The sequence below is a fragment of the Gossypium hirsutum genome, chromosome D09 (genome assembly GCF_007990345.1).
Source record: "Gossypium hirsutum isolate 1008001.06 chromosome D09, Gossypium_hirsutum_v2.1, whole genome shotgun sequence".
NCBI lineage: Eukaryota > Viridiplantae > Streptophyta > Magnoliopsida > Malvales > Malvaceae > Gossypium > Gossypium hirsutum.
In genome coordinates, this window is record NC_053445.1 from 49,074,971 (window position 1) to 49,102,843 (window position 27,873).

Below are 27,873 nucleotides of genomic sequence, written 5' to 3' on the forward strand. Positions count from 1 at the left end.
TTATTTATAATTTAAAACTTATTATTATTTTTATTATTAATGTTTAAAAATTAATTTAAAAAGGTATCCATTTTAAATATAATTAAAAAAATGAAGTATTTTGAAACTTAAATAACTATCCTAAAACTCAAAGTTTTATATTCTTAAATTTAAAGTAAATCATTATTAAATTTTATTATTTTATTGCAACTAAACAATTATTTTCATCAATTTTTTTTTTCAAAATTGATGATGTTTTTAATCTTTTTTTTCAATAAATGACTTAATTAGATAAAAATAGATGTTTAAAATCTTTACAACATTTTAAATGATTAAGTTCAAAATACTTTTTTTTTTTTGTTGGAGAAATATATTTGATTGAATAAATAAAGTACCACAATATCAACAACAAAGAAAAAACACACCAATGAAACAACAGAGAAAAATAAGAGCCTAACAAAGTTAAAAGAGTAGACATAAAATCAATTCTACTAATGTTAGGCTAAATCCGACATTAGGCAACAGGTAGAGCTAGCAAGCTCTCCTTATTCAAGATAAACAGCAAGAAAGATGGTGAGTGATGAATCCAACCCTCCTAACACATATCCACTTACTTAGTCCGTAGCTTTGGTAGCATCCTTTTGATCAAGTTCAAAATAATTAATGATAGACTCTTCTGCTTTGTTGCATTGCAACCATAAACACAAAGTTCTTTTAATTTGGTTTTTCTTGTTGTACAAAAAAAAGGTGAACATTGAGCTTAATTAATTTGTAAATAAAAAACTAGTCCCTTTAAAAATCATCCACATAATTTTAAATTTTAAAAAAGTTATATTAATTTTATTGATGTTATTACTTGAATAAAATTTTAAGCATATTAATTATCACTTAATTAGTATTAGATTTAATTATATTAATTAATTATTGTTTTGAATAATATCACTTTACATTAATTATATAAAATAAAAACTATATTGTATATTGAATATACTAATACTTTAATTATGATTTGAAAATGATTTATTATAATATTTTAAATTAAATAATTAATATATTTTAATTATATTCAACAATTTAAATAAACAATATTATTATAATTATGTAAATCAGTGTAAGTTAATAAATAGTAAAATGTTAATCATAATGCAAGTTGTTTGAAAAAGACAACTTAGGGTGAGTTTGGATGGGCGGTGCGTTTACTTGCGGTTAGTATAAAAACTGCGGTAGCGGTGAGATTAGATACGGCAGCGATACTGTAGCGTGAGACAAAAAATAAACTAAACGCACCACACTGCATCCAATCGCCTATCCAAACTAACCCTTAGTCAATATGTATTTGGGAAGAATATAAATTGAAGAAAACTGGTTCAAGGAATAATAAATATGATAATTCGTGTATACCTATTGTATATAGTTTTATCATATTGTAAATATAAATATTTTAAAATTTTAGATAAAAAATCATATTTTTTTGTATAATGAGATTAAAAATTGACGCATGCAATGACTCAACACGCAATTACGAAAGTAGGCTTTTCCTTTTTCAGAATATGTGCCTAATTACTACGCAATTATGCTATGAGATTGGCGAACTGTTCTTTTTACAAATAAAACAAACTTCTTTTCATTTGTTTTTTTCTTGTTGCACGAAAATATTTTACAAAAAGTTGTTTTTAATAAAATAAATATACATTTGAGATTTTATATCTATAAATTTATATTTTATATTATTTTTTGTAAAACAAACACGACATAAATATATATATTTAAAAATATTATAGTACAATTTCCTTTTAACAATCGAAATTTATTTTATAATAAGAAATTATTTTGTAATAATCAATGTCATATATAATCTTAATACTAAATAATGCTTGATTAAAACTTAATTTAAATTACATATATGAGAGTATATATTAATACGTTAGAGTTGTAAGAGATAAATGAAGCTAAGTATTATCTAAACAAATACTCATATTTATATAATTAAAATATTCATATTTATATACTATATTAAAATATGTCATAAGTCCTTGTACTCTTCGTAAATTTGAAATTTAGTCCATATACTTTAATTTTTGAGTTAGTCTTGCTTTTTAGATATCAAAATTCAAGTTCAGTTGCTAGCACTATTAAAAGTAATTTATTAAATTTATTTTCATTATAAAAACATTTTTTAGTTATATGAATACCAAGTATTTTTTATTTAAAAATGTGACATCAACAAAATTGTCAAATTTTTTTAACAATGTCAACAATTGAACTTGATTTTCAAACATGAAAAGTAGAGATACTAAATTTTTGAAGATAAAAACACAAGCACTAAATTCCAAATTTGTGAAGAGTACATAGACTTATGTCTTATTTTATTCTTTACATTACAAAATATTTATTATTAATATATATAATTGTAATAAATATTTATTATTAAAATAAGATTGAAATATTAAATAATTTATTAAAATAATAAATTATATCAATAATTTATTATATGATTAGATATACATAATTAAATATGTATATTTAATAATATTGAAAATTATAATATTTTATTAATTTTAAATATTTTAAAAATAAAAATTATTATTAATATAACAATATTAAGTATTGACTTAAGTTAATTTTTATATATAAATAAAATTACCCATGAAAAAACTTTTTTTTAGAAAATGACTTGCGCTTTTGAAAAATATAAGTTATTTTACAAGAAAAATAACTTATTTTCCATTTACCTGTAAATCATTTTCCATTAACTAAGTTGTTTTTCATAAAACAAATACAGAAAAATATAAAAAAATATAATGATAAAATTATAATTTAATCATCTAAAAATTTATCATTCATATCTTACTCTTTAAATCATTTTCAGATTTGCTGTTTAGTTGGAAACAAAATGAGCATCACCCATTTCTTAGCTTCGAAACACATTTTGATTCACTCGATTTTGAGTTCGGGAGCTCAAATTATGACTGTTTTAGTGAAGACTGCGCAGCAGAATTTCTGAACGGAATTATGACGGGAATTACAAATTTCGGGCTTTTAATTCGAGTTTAAATCATATTGGGTTTGGGTTTTAGACTTAATTTTTATTATATATGAGCCCAATGTTATATTTGTCAGATCTTATTATTTTATTATTAATTTATTCCGAATTTTTTATAATTATTAAGTATTTTAAGTTATTTAGGAGTTTTATGTTAACAAGAACATTTAGTTTAAAATTACTTCTTATTTAGATTAAATTAGAGTTCTAGTATACTTAAGAGTTTTATTTAGATTTATTTAACTAGCCTATATATAGGCCTTTGCATTGTACACAATTCATTTAATTCATTATTATTCTATTTCTCTTTTGAGTTAATAAATTCACTCTGGATTTTTCTTTTTAAGAATTTTTCTTAACAATCTTTTTAGATTGTGGAGATCATCTTTAAACTTTTTCTTGCCAAGGTTTCTATCTTGGAGCGGAAATTAAAGCCCCTTAAAAGGGGTTGTGGATTCTTCGTGTTTCCAATGCTTATTAGGACTTCTACATGCCATGTTCTATCTTTCCATTTATCTTCTGTATTTGCTTCCTTAATCTTTGATTTATTATTTTATTTTAGTTATTTATTTTAATTTTTTATCTGACTTGGATTCAATTTCGTTTTAGGTTGTGTAAAAATCCAAATTTCTTTCTAAATGTCTAGAGTCCTAAGTCAAATCTGTTACTTTGACAAACTTTACGATCTGCTTTCATGTTCATCCATCTCATCCTTATCATTTGGTATTAGATTTGGGCGTTTTAGGTGTTCTTTTTATTTTATAAATTGATTTCTAGAAAACATTCTCAAAACAATTTTTTACCCCTACAGTTTTCAAAAAAAAATATTTTTTAGTGGGTAAACGATTTTCAAATGATCTGAAATTTTACATACAATTTCTTGGCACTATTTTAATATATAAAAAAACATTTCTCACAAAAAATGATAAAAGAAAGTACAAAAAATAAAATACGATAAAAATTAAAAAAAATAAAAAAATATTTTGTGGGTTGAATTTTGTGCCGAAACTTTTCAGATCAAATCTATATTATTTGAGAAGGCTCCATTTTAAATTTCATGATTTTTGGAAATCGAGAACATCTCGAACGAAGTTTGTCAAGTTACTTCGCAATTTTTTAGGTTTTCGAATTTTAACAATTTTTATTAACTTTTAGCCTTAGGTTTCATTAACTCGATTTGAATGGCTCACAAGCCTAACCAAAACTTATTCAGCTTGATTGATAACTCGAGCTTGGCTCAATAATTATCATATTAAATTTAACTTTTTCAAGTCAAATTCACTTTTGAGCATTGATTTCTCATTTACAACCAGCCACATCCATTTGATGATTATGGTTTAGAAACAAACTACGTACATAGGTGAAAGAAATATAATATAAACAATATTAAAAAAATTAATAACAAACATTTTTTATACAAAAATAATAACCATTGATATAGTAATAAAAATATAAATAATTTTATTGATTAAATTTTAAATATGATATATTATTAGTGCATGAATCTATGCATCATTAATGAATCACAACAATATATTTTATGGAGTAAAATAAAAAATAATAAAGAACCTGTAAATTAAAAAAAAACTTATAGCCATAACTAAAAATTAAATATAATTTATTTATAAGTATTATGCTTAAATAAATTTTATTTATAGATTCTTCACTTTTCACTGTTTTTTATTTGTAAATAAAAAGTTACGCCAATCTCATAGCATTGTCGGAAAAATATAAAATATGAAATATAGTAAATAAACAGTTAAAAAGGAAAACATAAAAGTAATTTTATTTGCATTTAATTTATAATTAAATTTATTTTTTATAATGTAAAAATAAATATTTCATATTTAATAATTTTATTATATTAAAAAAAATTAAAACTCTTTTAGAATATAAAAATATTTTTATATATTTGTAAAACAATTGCTTATGTCATTAGTAGATGTAGATAATGACTTGACATTAGATCGGAAAGTTGGAGACTGAGAGTAGGAGAAAAGGTTGAAAATGCTTTGAGAGGAAGAGAAATGGAGACTCTGAGAAGAATCAGGAGAAGAAAAAGTAGAAAAAAAATATAGAAAGTTGACACCAAAGGTAGGGAAATGAAAATTGATAATAAAAAAATACTGGTAATGGCAGCTTCCACTTGGTGTTGCATACAGTTTAGGGATCAAAATGTAACAAGTAAATAATTAAATATTAAAATTGTATATTCTAATAAAATGAATTAAACAAAATAATTAAGTAATCTTATATTTTGATACATTTATTATAAAATAAAGTAAAAACTTATATTTCTTATATCTACATGCTCTTTCGGGAGCGATGGGTGGTATACCGACAAGGACTTGATTAACATTGCATGTAAAAGCAATATCAGGAGAAAAGAAACGATGAGCATGAGGTAGGTCATCATACAAATCGCCTTAGGAGTTCGATTTCCTGACTGCTCTGGAAACAAAGAATAAACCATTGCCACATCGAACTTATTTGTTACACTCAAATTGGCAGATGAATTTGTGAATCATTTGCCTCTCAGACATCATGCAAGCCCCCCCCCCCCCAAACTATATGCCTCCACTACAAGAAAAATGGGGTTTTCTCCGACAAACCAGTGGATTTAAGAGGCTTGCACCAATACACCAACCACGAGCTTACAAATCAGCTTCTGAGTATCTACCCCAACATGTTCCACTACTTCACACAAGTCTCCCAGAAAAGAAAAACTATATATATATATCAGTGTCGTTCCAATAAGTGGAAGGCAATGATTAAAGGGAAAATTTTGGTGGCAGACATACTTCTCAGCTATATATAAATTACACAACAAAAGTAATACGAATGTAACACTATCTTAATCTATTTAATTAATATTCGTATTCATAATCTCTATTAAATCTGTAATAACGTTGATAATTAATATATTGTGTATGTTTTATTATATAATATTTAAGTTAGGCCTTGTTTTAATTATTTTTGTAATTCGCCTATGTTTATTAATTTAATTATAAGGAGTGAATTATATACTGGTAATATCCTTGCTTCATCTTCATTCTTTCAGTTCACCATATTTTATAGACCCTTTTAACGTCTCGGGCTGATGTTTTTTTATTATCTGTTTTGCCTCATTGCACTGTTTCTTCGCTCTGCATTGATCTTCTTCGATTCCCTTCTGGCGTAGCACGCCAATCGCTCGTTCAACGCAATGTCAGAAACGTCTCAGGAATCCGAAGCCAAACCGGAGCTGAAAAAAACAGGTATGGGTCCGAAAGCGGTGAAGGACAAAGCGAGCTCGATCCGATTGAGTGAGGCAGCCAAGCCAGCATCCATCTCCCACATTGCTCGTCCGGAAGTGCTAAAAGAAGAAGACAACCGGACCTCCACCATCAGACGGCTAAGTGATTTGAAAAGCGACGATGATGATGCAGGCTCTCCTAATAGGTATTTTTGTTTTCCTTTCTCTTTTGGATTTTCAATTGATCAAATAGTTACGCTCTTTAATTTATAATTGAAATGATCATGATTTGTGTAGAAATCTCTGCATCTTTGGAGTTTTCTCTTAACTCGTCTCCTTAATATACATATGGAAAATTATTAGAGTTTCAACTGATCACTAAACTACGGTCTTTCTTGTTTTATATCCTGACAATGGAGAAGTTGGAAAAACGTTTTGGTTTTTGAATATCAACTGGTAGGCCACTAGATTCAATTAAGTAGACATCGCGGTTGTTGCATTATTTCGTATTGTAGTAGTATTTTAAGATTTTTGAGATATTAGTTCATTCATGTCATGTTCATTTCATATTTTAGTTATTTTTTCGTATTGTATTCATGTTATTCTTTTTTTTTTTTGTATCAATGAATGTGCCATGAATTTGAAGCTTGACATTAAATGTAATCTTATTCCATCTCTTAACTTGGATGAAGGAAAAGTCCTTAGTTTTAGGATCTTGAACTTAATAGAATCAAGTTTATTTTCTGGTTATTGTGCTGCCAACCGTGAAAACCTTTCTTGGTCTCGTTGGAATAAGCATGAGATCATCTTGTTTCTTCTTGTATTTCCGGTATTTCTTGTGCTTGCAAATGATACCATTTTCTGCCCTGTGACTTATTGTTGCAGTCAAGAAAGCACCCAACAACAATCCTACCAAAATAATGCTGCAATTGAGTTGATCAATAGTGTCACAGGTGCTGATGAGGAGGGCAGGTCTCGCCAACGGGTTCTCGTATATGCTGCCAGGAGGTACTAACTTTTCTGTTTCACACTTCACTGTTGCATTAAATTCTATATCTTGCTGTTTCAGAGTCCTGCTATTCCATAGTGGTGATTTCCAGTCAAATTTTGTAGGTATGCTAGTGCTCTGGAGAGAAACCCAGAAGATTATGATGCTCTTTACAACTGGGCATTGGTTCTTCAGGTTTTTTTATATTGATTCAATTTGAGTAACATTGTTCAGAATTATGTGTCATCTCCTCCTACACATATTTGGACAGGACAGTTCGCATTACATTGTCAACTTAAGCATACTTTAATTTTTGTAAAATGCATCAGAGTGTATTATATCCACACTTAACTTATTTGGCTTGCAGGAAAGTGCAGATAATGTTAGTCCAGATTCTACATCACCTTCTAAAGATTCCTTACTAGAGGAGGCTTGCAACAAGTATGATGAGGCAACTCGTCTTTGCCCTACATTTCATGATGTATGTATGCTTGTCCATGTCTGTGATTGTCCTGTTGCACTACAACAAATTTATGATCTTTCAAATATTGTTTCAATGCACAAGCCAGACGAGAAACTGAAAAAACCAATAGAAAACAATCTGTAGCTGTATAAGTACAAATGTGTATACACAGAGTGGAGTCTGTATAAATATGTGTCCTTGCTTGACAGGCTTTCTACAACTGGGCAATAGCAATATCTGATCGAGCAAAAATGCGTGGTCGGACCAAGGAGGCTGAAGAACTATGGGAGCAGGTTCTGACTATATAATTTTGGTATTTCAGTAATAGACTTTTGTATGAGTAACGCTAGCCTTTCATTGGAAATTTTCAATTTCTTTTCATGGATAACCTTTTGTATAATCCATTTCAATGAGAGCAAAGAACCATCGAAATTGGTTATTGACTGTGGCTTTTTGGTATATATTCATTCTAGAATTTAGTACAGAAATACATTGTCCTTGTGGTAGTGCTGTGTAGAAATCCTCGGCCTTCTCTGTTAAATGCCTTGTAGTGAATAAAAGCCCTGACATTGAGTTTTAGAAAGCGTAATCTTATTGTGATGGTTTTGCAGGCAACGAAAAACTATGAAAAAGCTGTCAAACTCAACTGGAACAGTCCTCAGGTATATTTGAAGTAGTTGTTGGTTAGTGTTGAAATTCTGCTATCTAGAATGACTCCATCTTTCATTTTTATTCTTTCTGTTAGTAATTCTAAGGATTCTTGTCTCTCTTTCAGGCGCTAAACAATTGGGGACTAGCTCTTCAGGTAACTATGTTTTAGTGATGTTGATATTCTAATCAGCCTCATTTATCTCCATTTCATACAAAATAGATGCTGGACCTACTTCTGCAGAGTTAAATAATGCTTTGCTTTTCATTCTTATTTTGTATTGTTTAGGAACTCAGTGCGATTGTTCCAGCAAGAGAGAAGCAAAAAATTGTGAGGGCTGCAATTAATAAGGTACAAAAGTCATTTGGAGAAATAAAAGTGCTTGGATGGTTATAGGAACAACCAGCAGAATAAATTCAACGTTTGATACTTGAAGTTGCAAATTCTGCTCTTATGATATCCTTTACTTCTAATGCAGTTTCGTGCCGCAATACAATTGCAATTTGATTTCCATCGAGCAATATACAACCTAGGAACAGTTTTGGTAAGTTTGTTGGTTCCTACTAGTTCTTGTACTGGATTGCGTGATCCTATTCTCACCTATAATTCATTCCTTTGTGAATTAATAAGAAAATAATGCCTTCATCATCTAAACATTTCATTCAAGTGAAGCATGAATTCGGAACTTGAAATGTGTATATTTTTAACTGCAGTATGGGCTAGCTGAGGATACCACAGGAACTGGAGGCTCGACAAATCCAAAAGAAGTTTCCTCAAATGAGCTGTATAACCAATCTGCTATCTATATTGCAGCCGCTCATGCATTGAAACCAAATTACTCGGTAAGAAATCCATGTGTTTTTGGACCACAGAGTTTTGGTTAGATTTTGTTAGGATCGTCCCGATTAAGCAACGAATAAGTAAAAATAGTAGAAGAAATTGAGAAGATGAACACAAAAATTTAACGTGGAAAAACCCCTCAAAAGAGGATAAAAAACCACGGGCAAAGATAATTTTACTATAATGGCAAAAGAATGAAGAGTACAAAAGATGGAGATAAAAACTAAACCCCGAAAACCCAAAAAACAAAGAACCCTCAAACGTAAACACAAAATTCTCTGAATGTGTTATGAGTTCTAATCTAATGGGTGTCTTTTTTAATTCTAAGATTGTAAAGGAGCCTATTTATAGGCTAAATTAGTAAGTCAAATAAACTATACTAATAAATGCTAAATATATTATACTAATAAATACTAAATCTTCTAGAAAGAAAATATATTTTTGTTTAACTTGACTTGCAAGCAATCTCTTAGAAATTGGGTCACACAATTCTAACAGATTTAATATCACTTTTAGGCTATATAGGTGGCATAATTATTGGCTAATGAAAATTTTCGGCATAAATTTACAAGAAAGATAATGATATACCTCTTTTTCTCCTTAATATAAAGTTTCAGGGTTATGCAATTTGACTTCTCAGTTTGTGGATATCTTCTTATTTGACGTTTTAAACTTTACAGGTTTACAGCAGTGCCTTGAAGCTTGTTCGTTCAATGGTCAGTATTGATCTTTGAACTTTATATTTGAGGTTTATTCTCTTCTAAATTGATTGAATATTCCGTAAGCATTGTTGATTCTGTTGGCTATGACCTATGAGAACAATATCTTGCTCTGTTTCCTGGTTAATTAGCATTTTCCTGGATTTTTTAAAATTATTATTGGAGTAATATATTTTAGTGTAATCCATGTATTTCATATTTCTTTCTGTCAGCGCATCAGTGCTGTTTTAAACTGCCAATTATCGGTTCACTATATTTTCTATTATTTCTGACAATATTTTTGACAGCTACCTTTACCCCATCTCAAAGAGGGAAATATGACTGCACCACCAGTAGGAAACACAATTGCTCCGCATCGTGATTGGAAGAGAACAGAGTTCTTTTTGAATCATGAAGCACTTCAACAGGTAAAAAGCTGATTGGTTTTTCGTTGTCTATTGCAAATAAATATCAAGTTCAATTTTCTCTTTTTTCCTGGAACAAGGGATTCATTTCTTCAAGCAAATTTTGATATTTAATGTCTGAACTTAAATGGAATGAATCATAGAGTATGAGCAAAACTATATTTGTTGTAGATCACTATCATAATAAATTCCAGGATGTTATGCATGCAAGGCAAAATCAATGTAAACTGCTATGCAGAGTCGGTTCAGTATACTACTGGTTTATGTTGGTTTATCCTCGTGACTTTCATTTTCTTCCTCTATGTCCTCTTTTGTTTTCCAATTGAGCAGGTCATCAAAGCCGAGCAGAAACAAGTTTCTCGAAGCCTCTCTGGCACAATTGCAGAAGTAACAAATGAAGAAAACTCAGCTATCAGAGTTGAGATTCCAGATATTGTGTCTGTATCATCATGTGCTGATCTGACTTTACCACCAGGTGCAGGCCTCTGCATTGATACTACCCATGGTCCAATTTTTCTGGTAAGTATCATGCTTTTATTAAAGGAACGATATCTTTCACACTTTCAGAATACTTGACAACTATGCTATTTAGCAATATACGAATGGCAATCCAACTTTAGTGAGTATTGTCTGTTCTTCCTTTCAGGTTGCTGACTCGTGGGAATCTCTAGACGGATGGCTTGATGCTATCCGCTTAGTTTACACAATTTATGCAAGAGGTAAGACCGATGTTCTCGCCAGTATCATTACAGGCTAATTATTGTGTTGAGCTTACATTTTGTCCAAGTCCTTTATATCTGCCTTCGATTTTGGTCTTGTATATCATCAAATATTTTGGAATAATGTAAGGTTGAGCTAACTTTTATGTCAAATTATTCATTTGACATTTAGATGATAATATATTTCTTCTGCTGCTTATAAGGCATTTCCATTCTATCTTCACTAAGACTTGGGAGTTTATTTTTCTTAAAAAGTAAATATATCTAGGCATCTACCATGTTGTAATTGCTGCGAGCTTCGTGTCCTCGAACCGGCATTTGAACTCTTTTAATCTTCTGCCTTGAACATTTTGTCCCGAAGCAGTGAGATCCACAACATCATCCCGATTATTAGTCTAGAAGCAACGGCTGGAAGCGTCAGGTCAGCCTTCTTTGTATTCTTTTGTGCCAAACAAAAAAAAACAATCATGTCAATTTCACAATCAATCAAAGTAGTAGTAAGCAGCCAAAGTATCAGCCATCAAGAGCCCCAAATGCATGCTTGCCCACACACACAGAGGAAAAACTATGATTCACTATTGAAAAGTTGAAACATGATCAAGTGAAAGCCTTACAGGGTTGTCGATGGCCAAAAAGCTGTTTCGTATCTAATTGGCAAAAAAATGGTAGGATTGCAAATGATAATGAAATCATAAGAGACAACAGATAATTATCTCTACCTCTTCTTAAATTTGAAGAGAAATATCTAATATGCATGTCTCAATATGTATGAAATATAAGTGTCGAATACAAATTTGTTAAAAAAATAAAGAATCGAAGCCACTCACCCCAACAAAATACATTGACATCTTAATTTTAGAAAGCATCTTTGTTAGGCAAAACCATGAAATCCACTAGCGGCAGACACATAAAGCCTCCACCAATGCATGTGAGGGTACATTGCTTTACTGATTTCAGTCACTTCAATGACGGATTGAAGGCAAATATAATGGATAGATGAAGATATCTATACTTCTAGTTCATGTAAAGGCAAATATTGTTCAAAATTGAACTGTTAATGGATTATATCAGATTGAGTTGCAGCTTAGAAAATTTTCAATTTCATCTAAATCAAGCTTGAACCAATTCGAATAATATATATTTTATTATTATTTTGTATTTCTATATTAATATAAATATTAATATTCGTTTTTATAATATTGCGCTGATTTTTGTCATGGAAGTTGTAAAAAGAAAAAGAGAGAGAGAGAGCGTAGAAGTTGCAAATAGAACCTTTATGTTTAATTTCAGGCGAGAAAAAGAGAATATAGGAATTTGCCTGATGCTGAAGAACAATCAAGAAATGAGATCCGGAAGTGGGGGAATCCCTACAAATCCTGCTGAAAATCATCAACAATTGAATGACGATGATGATGATGGAAGTGAACACTAGAATATGACCTTAAATCAGCTTCATTGATTGTAATTGTTTTTTTTTTATCCTCCATTGTTTTTGCTTTTTTTTTGGGGGGGTAATCTGCTGTGTTTCTGCTGTTGATGGAATCTTTGCTATAAACTCATCTTGGTTAATCAATTCGGATAATTGAAACAATTTCATCTATTGAAAGGTTTGAAAATTTACTTAGTCAATCCAGAATTCAAGATGAATAAGAAATCTATATCCAAGCCTACTTGCTTCTCTAAAATGAATTACAATCATTTGTACATACTAACTAATATTTTCTCAAAAGTAACATATATTTTTGGCTATTTAAATCTGTAGAACTCTTTTAAGTACAATTATTAAAAATAAAAAAAAGCTGTCATTTTTAGGGTTTATAAAGGGTATAGGGTTTTAGTTGAGTGGCGAAAATTGGGAATTCAAGAAGGTATGTGGGCAATTACAGGAGGAGGGTTTTACCAGAAACTTCTCAACTTTCCCAAAACCATCTCCCGCCCTCTCATGGCTACCTCCAATCTCATTAGGGTGTCTTCCCCGGCTTACTCCACTGGCTCCCCCAACAATGTGCCTTCTAAGCGCGTTGGCACTCACAGCGGCAGCTTTCACTGTGACGAGGCTCTTGGCTGCTTCATGATTTGTCTCACTACCAAGTTCTCCAACTCCGAGATTGTCCGTACCAGAGACCCCAAGGTCATTCCCCCCCGCCCCCTATTATTTTCCTGTTGGATTAAGTAATAAAGTACGCAAATTATAAAATGGGTTTTCTTTTGGATCTTAAAACATGTTATCCTTTTGCTTTTTTCCACAAAGTTATTCTATTTCTTTATTTGTTTGCAAGTTCTATACAGCTTATGTTATTCTGATTTAGCTTTTCTGAGCTTCCTCTTTTGAATGTCCTTTATAAAATTGATCATATTTTGCAGGTATTGGAGGGTTTTGATGCTGTGCTTGATGTTGGAGGCGTATATGATCCAAGTCGTGATCGGTATGATCATCACCAGAAAGGATTTGAGGAGGTTTTCGGCCATGGATTTAATACAAAGCTTAGCAGTGCCGGGCTTGTTTATAAGGTATTCATTATTTCCATTAGACAATTAAAGATCCCTTCTCACAGTTCTCTTCTTGTTGGTATTTTTTTTATTTGTTTTTTTCTCATCCAATGTTGGTAGAGTTTAATCCGAGCAATGATGTTTTTCAATTGTTTATGCTGTTTTCTCAATTATCTGTCAAATGTTCTTTGTATTTAGCATTTCGGCAAAGAGATAATAGCTAAAGAGCTTCAACTCGGTGAAGACCACCCGAATGTGCAAAGATTGTTTCTGGCCATTTACAAAAACTTCATGGAGGTACTTTCCTCTTTGATTCTTAAGTTTTTAAAGGTTTTGAATTCGATGGATTCTGGCTACTTTGTGTAGGAGTAGAATTTGAACTTATGGTTAAACAAATATTAGTATTTAGAGTTTCAACCATTCGAAACTGGTTCAAAGAGGTTGTGCAGACTTTAAGTTCCGTGCTTCCATTGTTCTATTAGCAATGAAAATTTCTAGCTTTCTTTTATTCAGGCTGGTCAGATACGATTAATGTATGGTATTATTCTTCCTGTTGTTTTCTTGGTTTTAATTTTTCTTCATTTGCCAAGTGATTACGGATTTAGATGTTCATTGGGATATCATTTTCTTGCTTTTACCAGGCAATTGATGCGATTGACAATGGAATCAACCAGTTTGATACCGACAAGCCTCCGAGATATGTGAACAATACTAACTTATCCTCTAGGGTTGGAAGATTAAATTTAGACTGGATGGATCCCAATCAGTCACCTGAGAAAGAGAATGAGGCTTTCCAACAAGCAATGGCTCTAGCTGGTAGTGAGTTCTTAGATGTAAGGTTCTACCAAAAAAAAAAGATGCCAAAAAATACACTATTATTAGTATAGTCTTTATGCCTAGTGTCCCGGATATGGTATTTTTTCTTCTTTTCAGAAGGGACAAAAGTATGTACTGTGTTCTTTATATTTTAATAGTTTGATGACCATTTTTCAGAGTGTCCGGTTTCATGCAAAATCTTGGTTACCAGCAAGGTCAATTGTGATGGAGTGTATTGCAGATAGATATGATACAGACCCTAGCGGTGAAATTATGGTTTTGAAAAGGTTTACCCCTGTAAGTAGATGTTTCTAAGTTTTTCTTTTCTTCTTGTAGTTTTCTTCTTCCACTAATCCTACGAGTGTATGGTATCTCTGGTTAGTGAGGTGCTTGTATATAAATAATCCTATGTTGCTCCAACTCTTTGCTATTTTTTTCTTTTTGAAGCCCCCATTTCCTATGTATATCTGAATATAGGTATAAGGATATGTCCTCCAAGTACTATAAATAAATGAAAAACCTTGGGAAAAGATGAACATACCCCATTTCAGACTCATATCCATGTCTTGACACTTGAGCCATTTTGGTCCTTCAGCTGGTTTGAATTTTAATCAAATATGTTGGTGTGCGATTTTCAGCAGGATGAGAAATGAATCCATAGCTGACAAGTGACTATGGCTTATTCTTGGCTTACCATTATACATCCTTTACTTACAACTAAGTATGGTTGTTGTTGCATTCAACAGTGGAAGCTTCACATATTTGAGCTCGAGGAAGAGATGAAGGTTGATCCTCCTATTAAGTATGTTCTTTATGAGGTATGTATTTAGAACTATATTACTCCAACTCTTCATTTTCTTTTAAGAACTAATGTTTGATACTCGTGTCCAACGCATTCAGATTTGTGTATATGAGAATGATGCTTTAAATATATGGGAAATCCCAAACTGTGTCGGATAAATACCCATATCTGACACTAATCCTCTAGTCTAAGCAATATAGCCCATTTTCCTTTCAAATATGTTCTAGAATTAGTCCTTGGATTAAATCCAATGTATTTTGCAGGATGATAGGGGCAAACGATGGCGAGTTCAGGCAGTAGCAATATCTCCTGATAGATTTGAGAGCCGAAAGCCTCTCCCAGCTCAATGGCGAGGCTTGACAGATGATGAACTCTCAAAGGAGGCAGGTATTCCGGGCTGTATCTTCGTCCACATTAGCGGGTTTACCGGTGGAAATCAAACTTATGAGGGTGCTCTAGCTATGGCAAGAACAGCTCTGAAGATATTATCAATCTAGGGAGATTGATTCCATTTGGGTCTTTCACACACTCAACATGGTATCTCATACTTCATTCTATAACTTAACCTGGAATAGTTGATTTTATAGAAACCAAAAAGTTAAAATTTAGGATGTAAAATATGATGGCTTTTTTTATCTTGGTTTCCTTGACAACTATGTTCCACTGATTCGAATGCCATAAGAACGTATGATTGCAAAGGGCATAGAAACAGTAGAAAGGGCAGGGGATGATGGAGAGAGAGGAAAAATAAAAGAAAAAATGTTTATACAAAGAGCATAATCAATGAAAACGGCAGAAGTTTCCTTGATTATAAATGGATAGTCGGTGTATATTATTATCTATACCTACTATTGAAAGTTATTGTTTTATCAAATGCTTGAGACATAAAAGTTAACAATAATCTATTTACCATTGTTTAAAATGGAAAGGGAAAAAAACAGTTGTAAGGGAGATGTAATGGATTTAGACCCTCGCTTTTAGCCGTCCACAGTGCAATTGTGTACTCTGCACAATGTGATGCAACACATGATACTAGAACATGGATGTTCTCTTCTATCATGGTTAATGTCACCAATCTCTTACCTTGCATTTTATTTCAGGTATCTTATTGCCTCACACACAACGGATTATCAGCTTCGACATGCTGGTCGTTCTTGTGCTGATGGTCGTGAATTCTCAAACATGCACAAAGTCCGAATATTTGGAATCAATGCTGATCATTGAACTGTGAAGGAATTCATGTCTGATCTCTAGTACTAGCTTTCATTATTTGTTATTCCGGTATAATTTTATAGTATCCCTATACAGATAATGAAACTGGGAAGGGCATTGATCTTATTTTTCTATAATGAAATTCTGTAACATCCACTTTTCTTTATGTATGTAGCATGCCTAAATTGCATGAAATGTGGCATGGGACAAATTTATGAATATAATTGATTAATATGCAAAGGGTTTTGGTGTGCATAAAGAAGGTTAAAAAAAAAAGGAAAAGAAAGACCAAGAACAGAGAAGAAAGGAAGCAGAAATTTTTTGAAGTTAAATTTAGGTTTTTATATCACCTAGTGTGGTAAGTTTTATGATTTTTTTTTTCGTACATAGTAAAGAAAAACTCAAAACTCTAAGCTTGTTCAAGGCCTGCGATTTTCCGGAAACTTTTTTGGACGTCCAACCCTATATGGTATAGGTGTATGTACTAGCAAGCTTTATGAATATAGAGCTTACTACTATAGGGATAATGGTCGTAGCTCAATGTTGCTAGATCTGGCTACATTTTAAACCATGCTATCAGGGATGAATATAATGGTGCTACGTACTAGCATTGTACTTAAAACATTTTTGGGCTTTTTTTATAAAAATAATTCAAAAAAATAATTAATTACTTAAATCACCTATTTTTTATAAAATACAAAAATAACTCAAAATCTACCGTAAAAGTTGGTGGAGCCAATAATTAATTACTTAAAATGACCTTTTTTTATAAAATATGAAAATAATTCAAAATCTACAGTAAAAGTTGGTGGAGCCAAAGTGTTTGGCGCCACCAACATGCGACATCAGTAATCTACATTAAAAAATTAATATTTTGGTGGAGCCATGTAAAATGGCACAACTTGTATAAATATTAGGAAAATACTGTAATTTTTGAAAGTATGAAAAGGTTTAAGCAATTTTATCTTTTTCTGGTGGAGCCAAATAAATTGATACCATCAAATTCCAAGACAGTAGCTATCTGCCTATTTGCCTATTAAAACATGTAAATTTTTTATTTTTTCATTCATATTACTTTTTCTGATTCTGTCTTTTTTTTCCTTTTTTTTTCTTTCTAAGTTTTTTATTTATTTACTTTTTAAGTTTTTTTATTTGTCCTTTATTTATTTATTTTATTTGTTTATTAATGGTTTTATAAAACTTGAAATGTATATTTTAAATTTTTTATAATATTATTTTATTAAATTTTAAATATATTTTTTTAATATTATAAAACCTTTAAAATATATTATTTTTAAAGATATGACTTTTCAAATTTTTTATTTGTTTTATAATATTTTAAATATTATTTTTAATTTTAAATATAATTTTTTCAAATGATTAATTTTTTAAATTATTTTTAAAGATATTCAAACTTTTTTTAAGTTATATTTAAAATTTTAAAAATTAAATGGTTCCACCACTTTATTACAAGTGTAATTTTTTTATGGTTTTTTAATATAAAAATTTAAAATTTTATTTTAGTGGAGCCATTCTTTATGGCTCCACCTCTTGGTTCTCTTGTAACAGCCCGGTTTAGACCCTAGTTGGACAGTGGTTTCGGGACCACAAATCCGAGTTAGAAAAATATTTTAATATTATTGTCGAAACCATTTTTTTGATAAAACGAGGTCGACTTGAATTTTGAAAATGAAAACGAACATGGAGTCGCCACCAATCTTTTTTAATGAGGTGTGATTGGGTTACCTCGAAAAGTGGTTATTTATTAAAACAACAATTTTGGTCTACAAGATTCAGAAAAATGAGTTCGGGAGTCGGTTACGTACGACGAAGGATTAGTACCCTCGTAACGCCCAAAATTGTTACCTAGTTGATTAATTAGTGTCTTAGTGTCGAGAATTAGAAACTTTGAAGAGATTCGAAATACGATCCTTGTATTAAAAAAACTTGTATAAATCAAATTACATGTTAAGACCCTCTCATTTCGGAAAGAGAAAATGTCACACCCAATAAGTTAGGGTATGATATTTCACATCCTCAAAAATGAGCTTGTCCTTAAAAAACTCATGCAATAAAATTCAAAAGGATATTCAATTGTTTAAGTCAGATGAAGAAATCGTAGTCCAATACGTTAGGCACAATTTCTCAAAATTTTAAACATTGAATATTGCCTTTATTATTTTTTAGAAAAATCCTCATCTCGAGAAAACAACATGTCATATCCAATGCGTTAGGACACAACGTATCGAATTCCCGATATGTGAATAAATGCCAAAAAATTATTTATTTAAAAAGATATTCAACTATCTCGGGTTTAGAAAATGGATCATGTCCCGTAAGTTAGAACATGATCTTTTGTTAATTCCCGAGATCGTTTAAAAACGTAAGTTTGAAAAGATTCGTGTATTTAGATTTATTGCGAAAATCGAAATCCCGTAAGTTAGGATACGACCTTCTCGAATCTAAACTCGAAATTTTGCTTATTCAAAAATTATAATTTATGCATCAAATAAAATTAATCTAACACGAAATAGTAGAAATAAAACACGATGTTAATATGCGTAACAAAACAATAATAAATACAATGATGTAAACATAAATAATACGAGCAACAACAACAAAAAATAAGATAAATAAAAAGGACAAATCAATTATACATGAAATAATAAGTAAATAAACAAATAGGACTAAAACGTTTTTCAAAATAATAATAAACACATAAATAAATAAATCAAATAAAACAATAATAACAATACCGAAAATAAATAAAATTATAAAAATAAAAATATCTATGTATGTATATATATATAACAAAGTTTGAAATAAAAAAGATATAAATAAGTAAATAATAATATTAATATATAATAAGAAAAATATATTTAAAATTTAAATAAGTAAATAGAAATAGAAATATAATAATAATAATCATCATCATCGTCATCGTCATAGTAACATCAAATTTATTAATATTACTAATAAAATAATCAAAATAACAAAAAAAGGCTAAATTGAATTTTAAAACAAAATTCGGGGTCAAATTTGAAAATAAATAAAAAGGGAGGACTATTCTGAACGCGCGAATAACAAAGAGGGACTTAAAGAGAAATTTTCCCTTCTCCTCCAAAACAACGTCGTTCCAACAAGGACTAAATTGAAATCAGAGAAAAATTACGGGGTAAAATTTAAAAACAACTAAAAGTACTTGATTGTAAAACCATTAAAAAGCGGAAGGGCTAATTGAAGGGCTAAAGGTGCAATTAGCCCTTCCGAATAAAAACATGCGGATCCTGGCCTGGAGCGGGTCGGGTCGGGTCGAATGACTCAAAACGACGTCGTTTTGGGCGTTTTGGAGTTGGGCCAAAACGACACCGTTTCATGCGCCTATATAATCCAAATTTTTTCTAAAAAACTTCATTTTCCCCCTTTTCCCAAAAAAAAAAAACTGAGGATGCTCTCCCCCTTTCTCTCTCAGCCCAATTTCCGGCTAGGGCTCCGGCCGTCGAAAATACATAATTTTTTATTTATTTCTACTGTTTTCTTTGCAGGAGCAAGTGGCGATAGCAGGTGGCGCTACAAGCGGCGGTGGCAGTGGTCAAAAGACTAGGGATGGCGTCAGAAGACCTAAATGGCTAGGGTTTCTTCTCTTTTTTTTTTTTTGGTGTTGGGCTGCTGTAGGGTTTAGTTTGGTATTGGGCTAGGTTTAGATTTGGGTTGTAATTTAATTATTTTTGGGCTTGGTCTTTTGTAATTTGGAATGTTATTGGGCCCGACCAAATTGGGCTTGCAACAATTATTTTCCATGCTTTTAGTATGTGAATTGACATGTGTAAAACTTTCGTGATTTAATTTATCCTTTTGTGTGCTTAATTAGAAAAAGGGCTAAATTGCATAAAAAGTAAAAGTGACATTCTCATTGTTAAAGTGCTAATTTGTCATGATTTGATTTTTGGGAAGTCCTTAAAGGGTTATTATACCATTATAAAGTTAGTGGACATTTATATCCATGAGTTAGGTGACTTATATTATGATTTTAAGTAAGGCTAAAATAGTAATTAGTAAATAACTTATTATTAAATTAATTAAAACATAATATGACCATGCAAATGGCTTCATTTTGCCGAATGTTAAAAGAAAGAAATAGGCTTTGAAGCATTTTAAGTTTTGGCACATTCATAGCTCAATTAAGGTATGTTTTGAGCTCGATTTTTTTTATGATTTTACGTTTTTGAGATCGTTGCTTTGTATTCTAGCTAGCCTGTGTCCTAATTTTTGAATTGGTTGTGTATTTTGTGAATTTTCATTGATGAGAAATTGTTATTTTTGTTGTTTGATGATGAAAAATAAATATTTGTTGATAGATTATTAAATTTTGTTAAGTAATTTTTGATAAAAATCTAAATTAGGGATTTATTTGTGAAATTTGAAAATTTAGGGACCTGAATGTGAAATAAAAGAAATATATGGATTGCTAAGGACTATATGAAAATTCGGCTAAGGCATGGTTTTGATGAATTTTGTGTATTTTGTGATTTTATGAAATAGAGACTAAATTGTGAAAAATGTAAATTTTAAGGGCTAAAGTGCAAGTGCAAATTGCCCAAATTATGTGGTTATGGTTTAAATTGAATGAAAAGTGTCCTTAAATAACTAAATTTGAATTTATCTAGATCAAGAACCAAAGAAAACGGAATTAGAACGGGGGAAGTCGAAAGTGGTCGAGTAGTCGATTCCATCCGCTTGTCTTCGTCCGAGGTAAGTTCGTAAGTGAATAAATGTTGTTAAATTGATTGTACTTATTTTATACATTTCCGAATTAAATTCAGCATAGATTGATTAGTTACGAGCCTAATTCGATTGATTTACAACATCCGAAAGTGATACGAACTACATAAATGCTGAAATGTGACATCGTGTAAGACCACGTCTGAGACGTTGGCCTCGATTTGAGATTTACATGTAAGACCATGTCTGGGACATTGGCGTCGTATATGATTACGTGTAAGACCCTGTCTGGGACAGTGGCATCGTTATTTGATTACATGTAAGACCACGTCTGGGACGTTGGCATTGTACGAGCTTTTGAGTTATCAGAGCATCTTTTCTGTGAATTTGAATGGTATATAGGAAAATTATATGGCAAAACCGAACATGTATTTGAATTAAACGATTTCAGGTATGTTTGAATTATATGAAGTCGAAAATAAAGGTAAGTAATATGTGTAGCATGAAAAGATGAACGAATCACTTATATACGAATATATGTGTATGTGTACAAGATTAGTGAAATTAGCCTACTTGTTTAACTTGTATGTGAATTTTGAAACTTTTTGCTTACAACTTACTAAGCTATTTAAGCTTATTGTGTATTTGTTCTTCAATATTTTATAGATTTTAGAAGCTAGTTACGAGCTCGGAGATCGTCAAGGAAATCCGTCACACTATCGATCTTTATTTCGGTATTTTGAAAGCTTGAAACTTTGAATATATGGCATGTATAGGCTAGCACTTGTCTTGTTTAGTTATGATGTGTGTATTTATATATAAATTTAGCAATGTGAAAATGGCTTAATTTTGATATTAGTACTTATGTGTATTCGGTTATAGTAAAAGCTTATTATGAAAGTATATGTTAAAGTTTGTGTATATATATTTGACTAGAATTTGAACCTATTATGAAAGTATGTTATTAGTATATATATACATATATATATTTGGGATGTTGGTTGAAATTCGGCAACGAGAAATTGGTAAATAGATTAAATGGTTGGTTTGAGAGTCAGCTAATTTTTGGAAGTTTGAGTTGTGAACAATTTTGAATGGTGGATATTTCGATTATATTATGTAAGCAGGTATATGACAGATTATATATGTTTTGGTATTTGATGGATAATTTGGTTATTTAAAGGGTGGATTTTATTTAGGTATATAATGCTATATATATATGAATTAATGGTAGTATGGCCACATTAGATTGATTATTTATTAGTGATAATTAGTTATGTCTAGCCTTGCATTCGGATTAAAAATAGGTTAATATAGTTGATCACATGATTACATTACAAGCATGTCTATATTCGGCTATCAATAGGTAAGACTATTGGTTATATGGTTATGGTATCTTTGGTTGTGGATTGATCTTTCTATTAATGTATATAGGATATGGCTAATATTAATCAAATAAGTAGTGCATGAATGGTATAAAATTTTATATTGTAACTTGATAGCCAAATAGAGAATGGAACGAATGGTAAAGTGTGCACATGATCATGCTTGAATGATCTATTTTGATGTGATTAATTGTGCATAAGGTTTTAATGACTAATGGAATATACTTGAACATATTACGGAGTGGTTAAAGTCGTATTTGCTTATGGACATTAATTTGCGTATAAGCATGTACAGATTTATGAAATAAAGTATTTAGTTATTGTTAAGTATTCGAATACTATTGAGATGTTGTGCATATGATTTGAGTAATATGTTTGTAAATCATGTGTACATATTGTATAGCTTTGAGACATGTCAAATAGTTTGAAATGTTATTATATTCATGGTATGGATTCGAAAAAAAAAATTCTGAGGTATTGATTTGTAATCGTAATATGAATTATAGTGTATGATTAACCTTTAATTAGCCACATATACTTTATATATATATATGAATATGGCTTGCATAAATATTCGAATCTGTACTTTAGTTCGGTAATACCTCGTGACCCTAATCTAGCGACGGACACAGGTTCAGGGTGTTACATCTCTAGCATATATAGAATGGTGAAATTGTTGTGTTTTGTAGGAGAGTTCAAAAATTCTGTTGAAGATTAATAATGAGGTGTTTTTGGCATACGTTCTTTTTTATGGTGAAATTGTAGAAGGTGATGTTGGTTGTGTATTTCAAGGTCAGCAAAGAGTAGGGTTGCGATTCAAAAAAATGTGAAGCTGGCAGAAATGAAAAGGAAGATCAGTGCGAAAATAGCTATCCGTTCATATCTTTTTTAAAATTTTTTAAATAAATTTAAAATTTAAAAATAAATACTTTTTTTAATTTTTTTTCTAATCAATTCAATTTTCACTTTTTTAAATGAAATATTATTTTTCTAAATTTTAAATAGAATTAAAAAAGTTTTAATATCTTTAAAAATAATTAAAAGAAATCATAAATTAAAATTAAATAAATAAATTTTTAAAAATTTTAAAATATACATTTAAAATATTATAAAACAAATAATAAATTTGACAGGTCATATCTTTAAAAATGATATATTTTAAATGTTTTATATTATTAAAAATATATATGTTTAAAATTTTAAAAAATAATATTTAAATTTAAAAAAAATAGTTTTAAAAAATACATTTAAAATTTTTAAAAATAATATTATAAAACATTTCAAATATACATTTCAAATTTTAGAAAACCAATAATAAACAAATAAATAAAGGGTAAATAAAAAAACTTAAAAAGTAATAAAAGAAAAAACTTAAAAAGAAAAATAAAAAAAGGACAAAGAGTAAGAAAGAATAACGTGAATAAAAAAATAAAAAATTTACCTGTCTCAATAGTAAATAGGCAGACAGGCTACTGTCTTGGAATTTGGCGGCGCAAATTTATTTGGTTTTGCCAGAAAAAGGTAAAATTACTTAAACACCTTATACTTTCAAAAATCACAGTATTTCCTTAATATTTATACAAGTAGCGCCATTCTACATGACTTCACCAAAAAAATAATTTTTTAATATAGATTGTTGACGTGACATATTGATGGTGCCAAACACTTTGATTGTACCAACTTTTACTATAGATTTTAGGTTATTTTCATATTTTATAAAAAAATAGATCATTTAAATAATTAATTATTTTTTGATGTTTCTTTTATTTAAAAAAACCTTTTTGGGATGAATTATAAATATGGACTTTACTACTAGTGTGAAAATGATTGTAGACTAATGAATTTGAATTGAAAGTGATATGAATATATGAATCTATACATAAATATGAATTAGATTACGGTTTAGACTTTATCATTACAATGAGATTGCATGCTAGTGTTGTGCTTAACCTCTTTTAAGGTGAATATTATGAATATGGACACTTTGTGGTTAAGGTAAAAGTGATTTTTTTTGCTCGATAATAAAATTTAAATTTTATTGAAAATAAAGGTGATGCATAAAGCAAGCACCATATATAATGTCAAACAAAGCAAACAACATATCACCTAACAAACACCAAAACTTGAAACATCTGTAGAGGAAACAAAGGACACCAAGACGATACCAAAATCATAAAACAGATTGAGACTGAGCCCTGCACAACTCTCAACAGACTCCAAGAATAGCAATCCAATCCGTTGAATTTGGAAGCTTCAACCTTCTCCCAAGCATCTTCAAAAGAAGTTAATTTCCCACCTCGGCTTGGATAAACATTCAAGAAACAAACCCAACTTGTCCCGAGGCAATCGCAAAATCAACCAAAGTAAATAACACTCCAAGGCCTCTCGACAAAGTACATACACCATGGAACTTTTCTTTCAAAATCAATCATAAATACAATAAATAATTAAACCTCAAAACTCATAACCCGAATCAATAAAACAATAAATCATTCAACCATAGTCAAAAGAATCACTCAAACTATCCACCCTTTACATTAAAGTGATATTAACCTAATGAATTTGAATTTGAAATGAAATATGTATGACAATTAGCTTATACATACTTTTGTAAATGTAAATATAGATTTGAATGTGCATGTAACATAATTCTCAAGTTATGTATATTTTTTGAATGATGAAGTTATCATGGAATATATTTATTAGGAAGAAGTGGTAAGTTGTTCTCGTATGTTTGTAGCACATTGTGAATCAAGTAGTTGAGGATGATTGCCACTTATCGAGTAATTATGCTCATTCTAATATTTCAAATGCCGAGTGTCGAAACCATTTTTTTGAAAACAAAAATTTTGGTTGTTGACTTTGAAAACAAAAATTGGAGTCGCTACCGATCCATGATTTAGGTGTGACCGGCTCACCTTAAAAACAAATTTGATCTACGAAATTTGAGAAAACGAGTTCGGGAGTCAGTTACGCACAAGGAAGGGTTAGCACCCTCGTAACGCCCAAAAATCGGTACCAAATTGATTGCTTAATGTCTTAATGTCGAAGGTTAAAAAGATTTTTGTTAAACTCTAATGTTGAAATCTAAAACGGATAATCAAATGTTCAAGTTAGATAAAGAAATCGAAACCCAATACGTTAGGGTACAATTTCTCAAAACTCCCGAACTTTGAATATCGTTTTAAAATTTTAAAGAAAATCTTCATTTCGAGAAAGCTATATGTCATGCCCAATGCGTTAGGACATAACATATTGAATTTCTGAAAATAATTTTTGCTTATGCGTTTTGAAAAAGAAAATTCTCGATTATTTAGGATTAATAAAGAAAATCGGAACCCAATACGTTAAGGCTCGATTTCCTCGAAAATCCCGAATATCGAATATCACTTTTATTTTAAAAGCCTTTGAATCAAAAGAAAATAATTTTAAAGTTTTGACGAAATCAAAATATATATTTTCTAAAAGATACGTTAAAAATATTGATGTAATATGAAACAAATATTTTAATTCAAACTATAAATATACATATATTATAGAAAATGTGTGTATATATATGTGCATGGAATATGAAATATAAACGATGCATATGTATTATAAAATGTCAATGCATATATATATATACAAAAGTCATGAAAATAAAATAATAATAAAATTTATATAAAATATGTACATACATTTTAAGAATAAGAATAAAGTAAATTATGAAAATATGGATATATAGGTATATAAAAAAATGCAGAAAATATATTTATAATAGATTAGAATAGAGTATGTACATACACATATAAAAAAATATATATTTGAATTTTTTTTAAAAACAATATGAAAAATATAAGTATATGTACGCATATATATGTATATAAAACTAAGAAAAATAAAGTGATAATAATATATATAAGACATGTATATATATTTAAAAACCATTTAAAATATGTACATATATATATTAACGCACATACGAATATTTATATACGTATAATAACATTAATATTTAATATGATAATAAATAATACTAATAAAAAAACAATAATAATAACAATTTAACAATATTAATAAAAAAATAATGTAAAAAAAACATAAAATGATGAATTAAGGATTAATTTAAACATAAACAGAGTTTAAAGGCTAAATTCAAAAATAGAAAATGAGAAAGGGAGCAATTTAAAACACGCACAATAGGAAAAGGACCGAAAGAGAAAATTACCCTAGCTGCCCAAAACACTGCCCATCATTGAGCCAATTTGAAACAAAGAATAAAATGTGCAGTGGAATTTAAAAGAAGTAATAAATTTAATTTAAACACATTGTAAAAATTAGGGGGTCAATTGCGAAAAGGGTCCATTTTGAAGAAATAAATGGATGCTGCCGTTTTTCAAATCAAATAAACCCCTTTTCTCAAATCCTAAAAAATAATTCCCCTCTGCCATTCCCAAAATGTGCCGCAGCAGCACCTCTGCTCTCCATCATTTCCGACCCACTTCGCTCCGACAACCGCGAAATGAAAGGGTTTTCCAACGACGCCGCGACGGTAAGTCTTCCTCCGCTCCCTTTTCTTGCGTTTTGTTTTAAACAAAACCAAAGAGGAAAATGAAATAAAAAACAGTAAACAGGAAAGGGAAAAGACAAAACCCCAGTGGTCACCTTCAAAAGATCGTTTCTTTCTCTTTTGTATTTTTTTTCTTTAATTTCGGTACAAAAATTTGCTAAAAACCTAGTTACAGAAATCTTTTTTTTTCCTTTTTTCCCTCTTTATTCTTTGTTTTTCAGTATTCTTTTCAATACAAAATTTGCTCCCTTTTTACTTATTTACTTGGCTTTATATAGCTGAAAAAAAATAACTCTCCAAAAACCCCCCTACCATTTTGCCGTATATTCTGCTATTATTGACATTCATGGTTCGTTGCAGGTGCGTGGAGGACGTGCGTAGCATTCGTGCGGCGCTACCATGCGTGCGAGCAAGGACGTGGGGGCAATGGGCAGTTGCTACGGCATTGAGAAAGGGAAAACAAAAACTGCTGCTAGGGTCTTAGGGTTTTTCTCTTGGGCTATACTGGTTGGGCTTGGGTTTAAGTTAATGGGATTGTAGTTTGGGTTATTTGGGTTAAATGTATTTAGTTTTAGTATTTAATTTGGGCTGTGTAAATGGTTTTGGACTGGTCTTATTTTGAATGGGCCGGGCAAAAATAGGCTATTACACCGAGAAATTGCAGGTAGCCAGTTCTATCAAGATGGCTTTGGGATTGAGAAATCATGGCTACCAATTAGATATTGAAACTTCAAACGTGCCAGTAAGTTGAAAATTATTAGTTCATTGTATCCATGGATTACCTCAAATTATTAGTTTTAGTATATACAGTCTTACATGCATATATGATAACTTCAAATAATTACAAATTCAAAAGAT

General features: G+C 30.2%; 2 protein-coding genes and 1 long non-coding RNA gene across 3 annotated transcripts; all 3 read left to right on the forward strand.

Annotated features, from left to right (window-relative positions):
* Positions 1-6,076: 6,076 nt before the first annotated feature.
* On the forward strand, positions 6,077-11,245 carry LOC107890720 (protein HLB1). Its single transcript, XM_016815249.2, has 14 exons — positions 6,077-6,463; positions 7,143-7,265; positions 7,371-7,440; positions 7,613-7,726; positions 7,918-8,001; positions 8,320-8,370; positions 8,484-8,513; positions 8,646-8,708; positions 8,836-8,901; positions 9,071-9,199; positions 9,878-9,913; positions 10,204-10,323; positions 10,651-10,839; positions 10,967-11,245. Exons 1-14 carry the CDS (start codon positions 6,228-6,230, stop codon positions 11,075-11,077), a joined length of 1,422 nt encoding a protein of 473 aa, XP_016670738.2. The 5' UTR covers positions 6,077-6,227; the 3' UTR covers positions 11,078-11,245.
* Positions 11,246-12,239: 994 nt separating this feature from the next.
* On the forward strand, positions 12,240-16,599 carry LOC107890719 (MYG1 protein). Its single transcript, XM_016815248.2, has 8 exons — positions 12,240-13,170; positions 13,404-13,550; positions 13,728-13,826; positions 14,171-14,362; positions 14,523-14,642; positions 15,092-15,163; positions 15,411-15,684; positions 16,248-16,599. The coding sequence occupies exons 1-7, from the start codon at positions 12,910-12,912 to the stop codon at positions 15,642-15,644; spliced, it is 1,125 nt and encodes a 374-aa protein (XP_016670737.1). The 5' UTR covers positions 12,240-12,909; the 3' UTR covers positions 15,645-15,684; positions 16,248-16,599.
* A 9,945-nt stretch (positions 16,600-26,544) lies between these two features.
* Positions 26,545-27,785, forward strand: LOC107892838 (uncharacterized). Its single transcript, XR_001682637.2, has 2 exons — positions 26,545-26,997; positions 27,376-27,785. It is a non-coding gene; the product is annotated as an uncharacterized lncRNA (long non-coding RNA).
* The last annotated feature ends 88 nt before the right edge of the window (positions 27,786-27,873 follow it).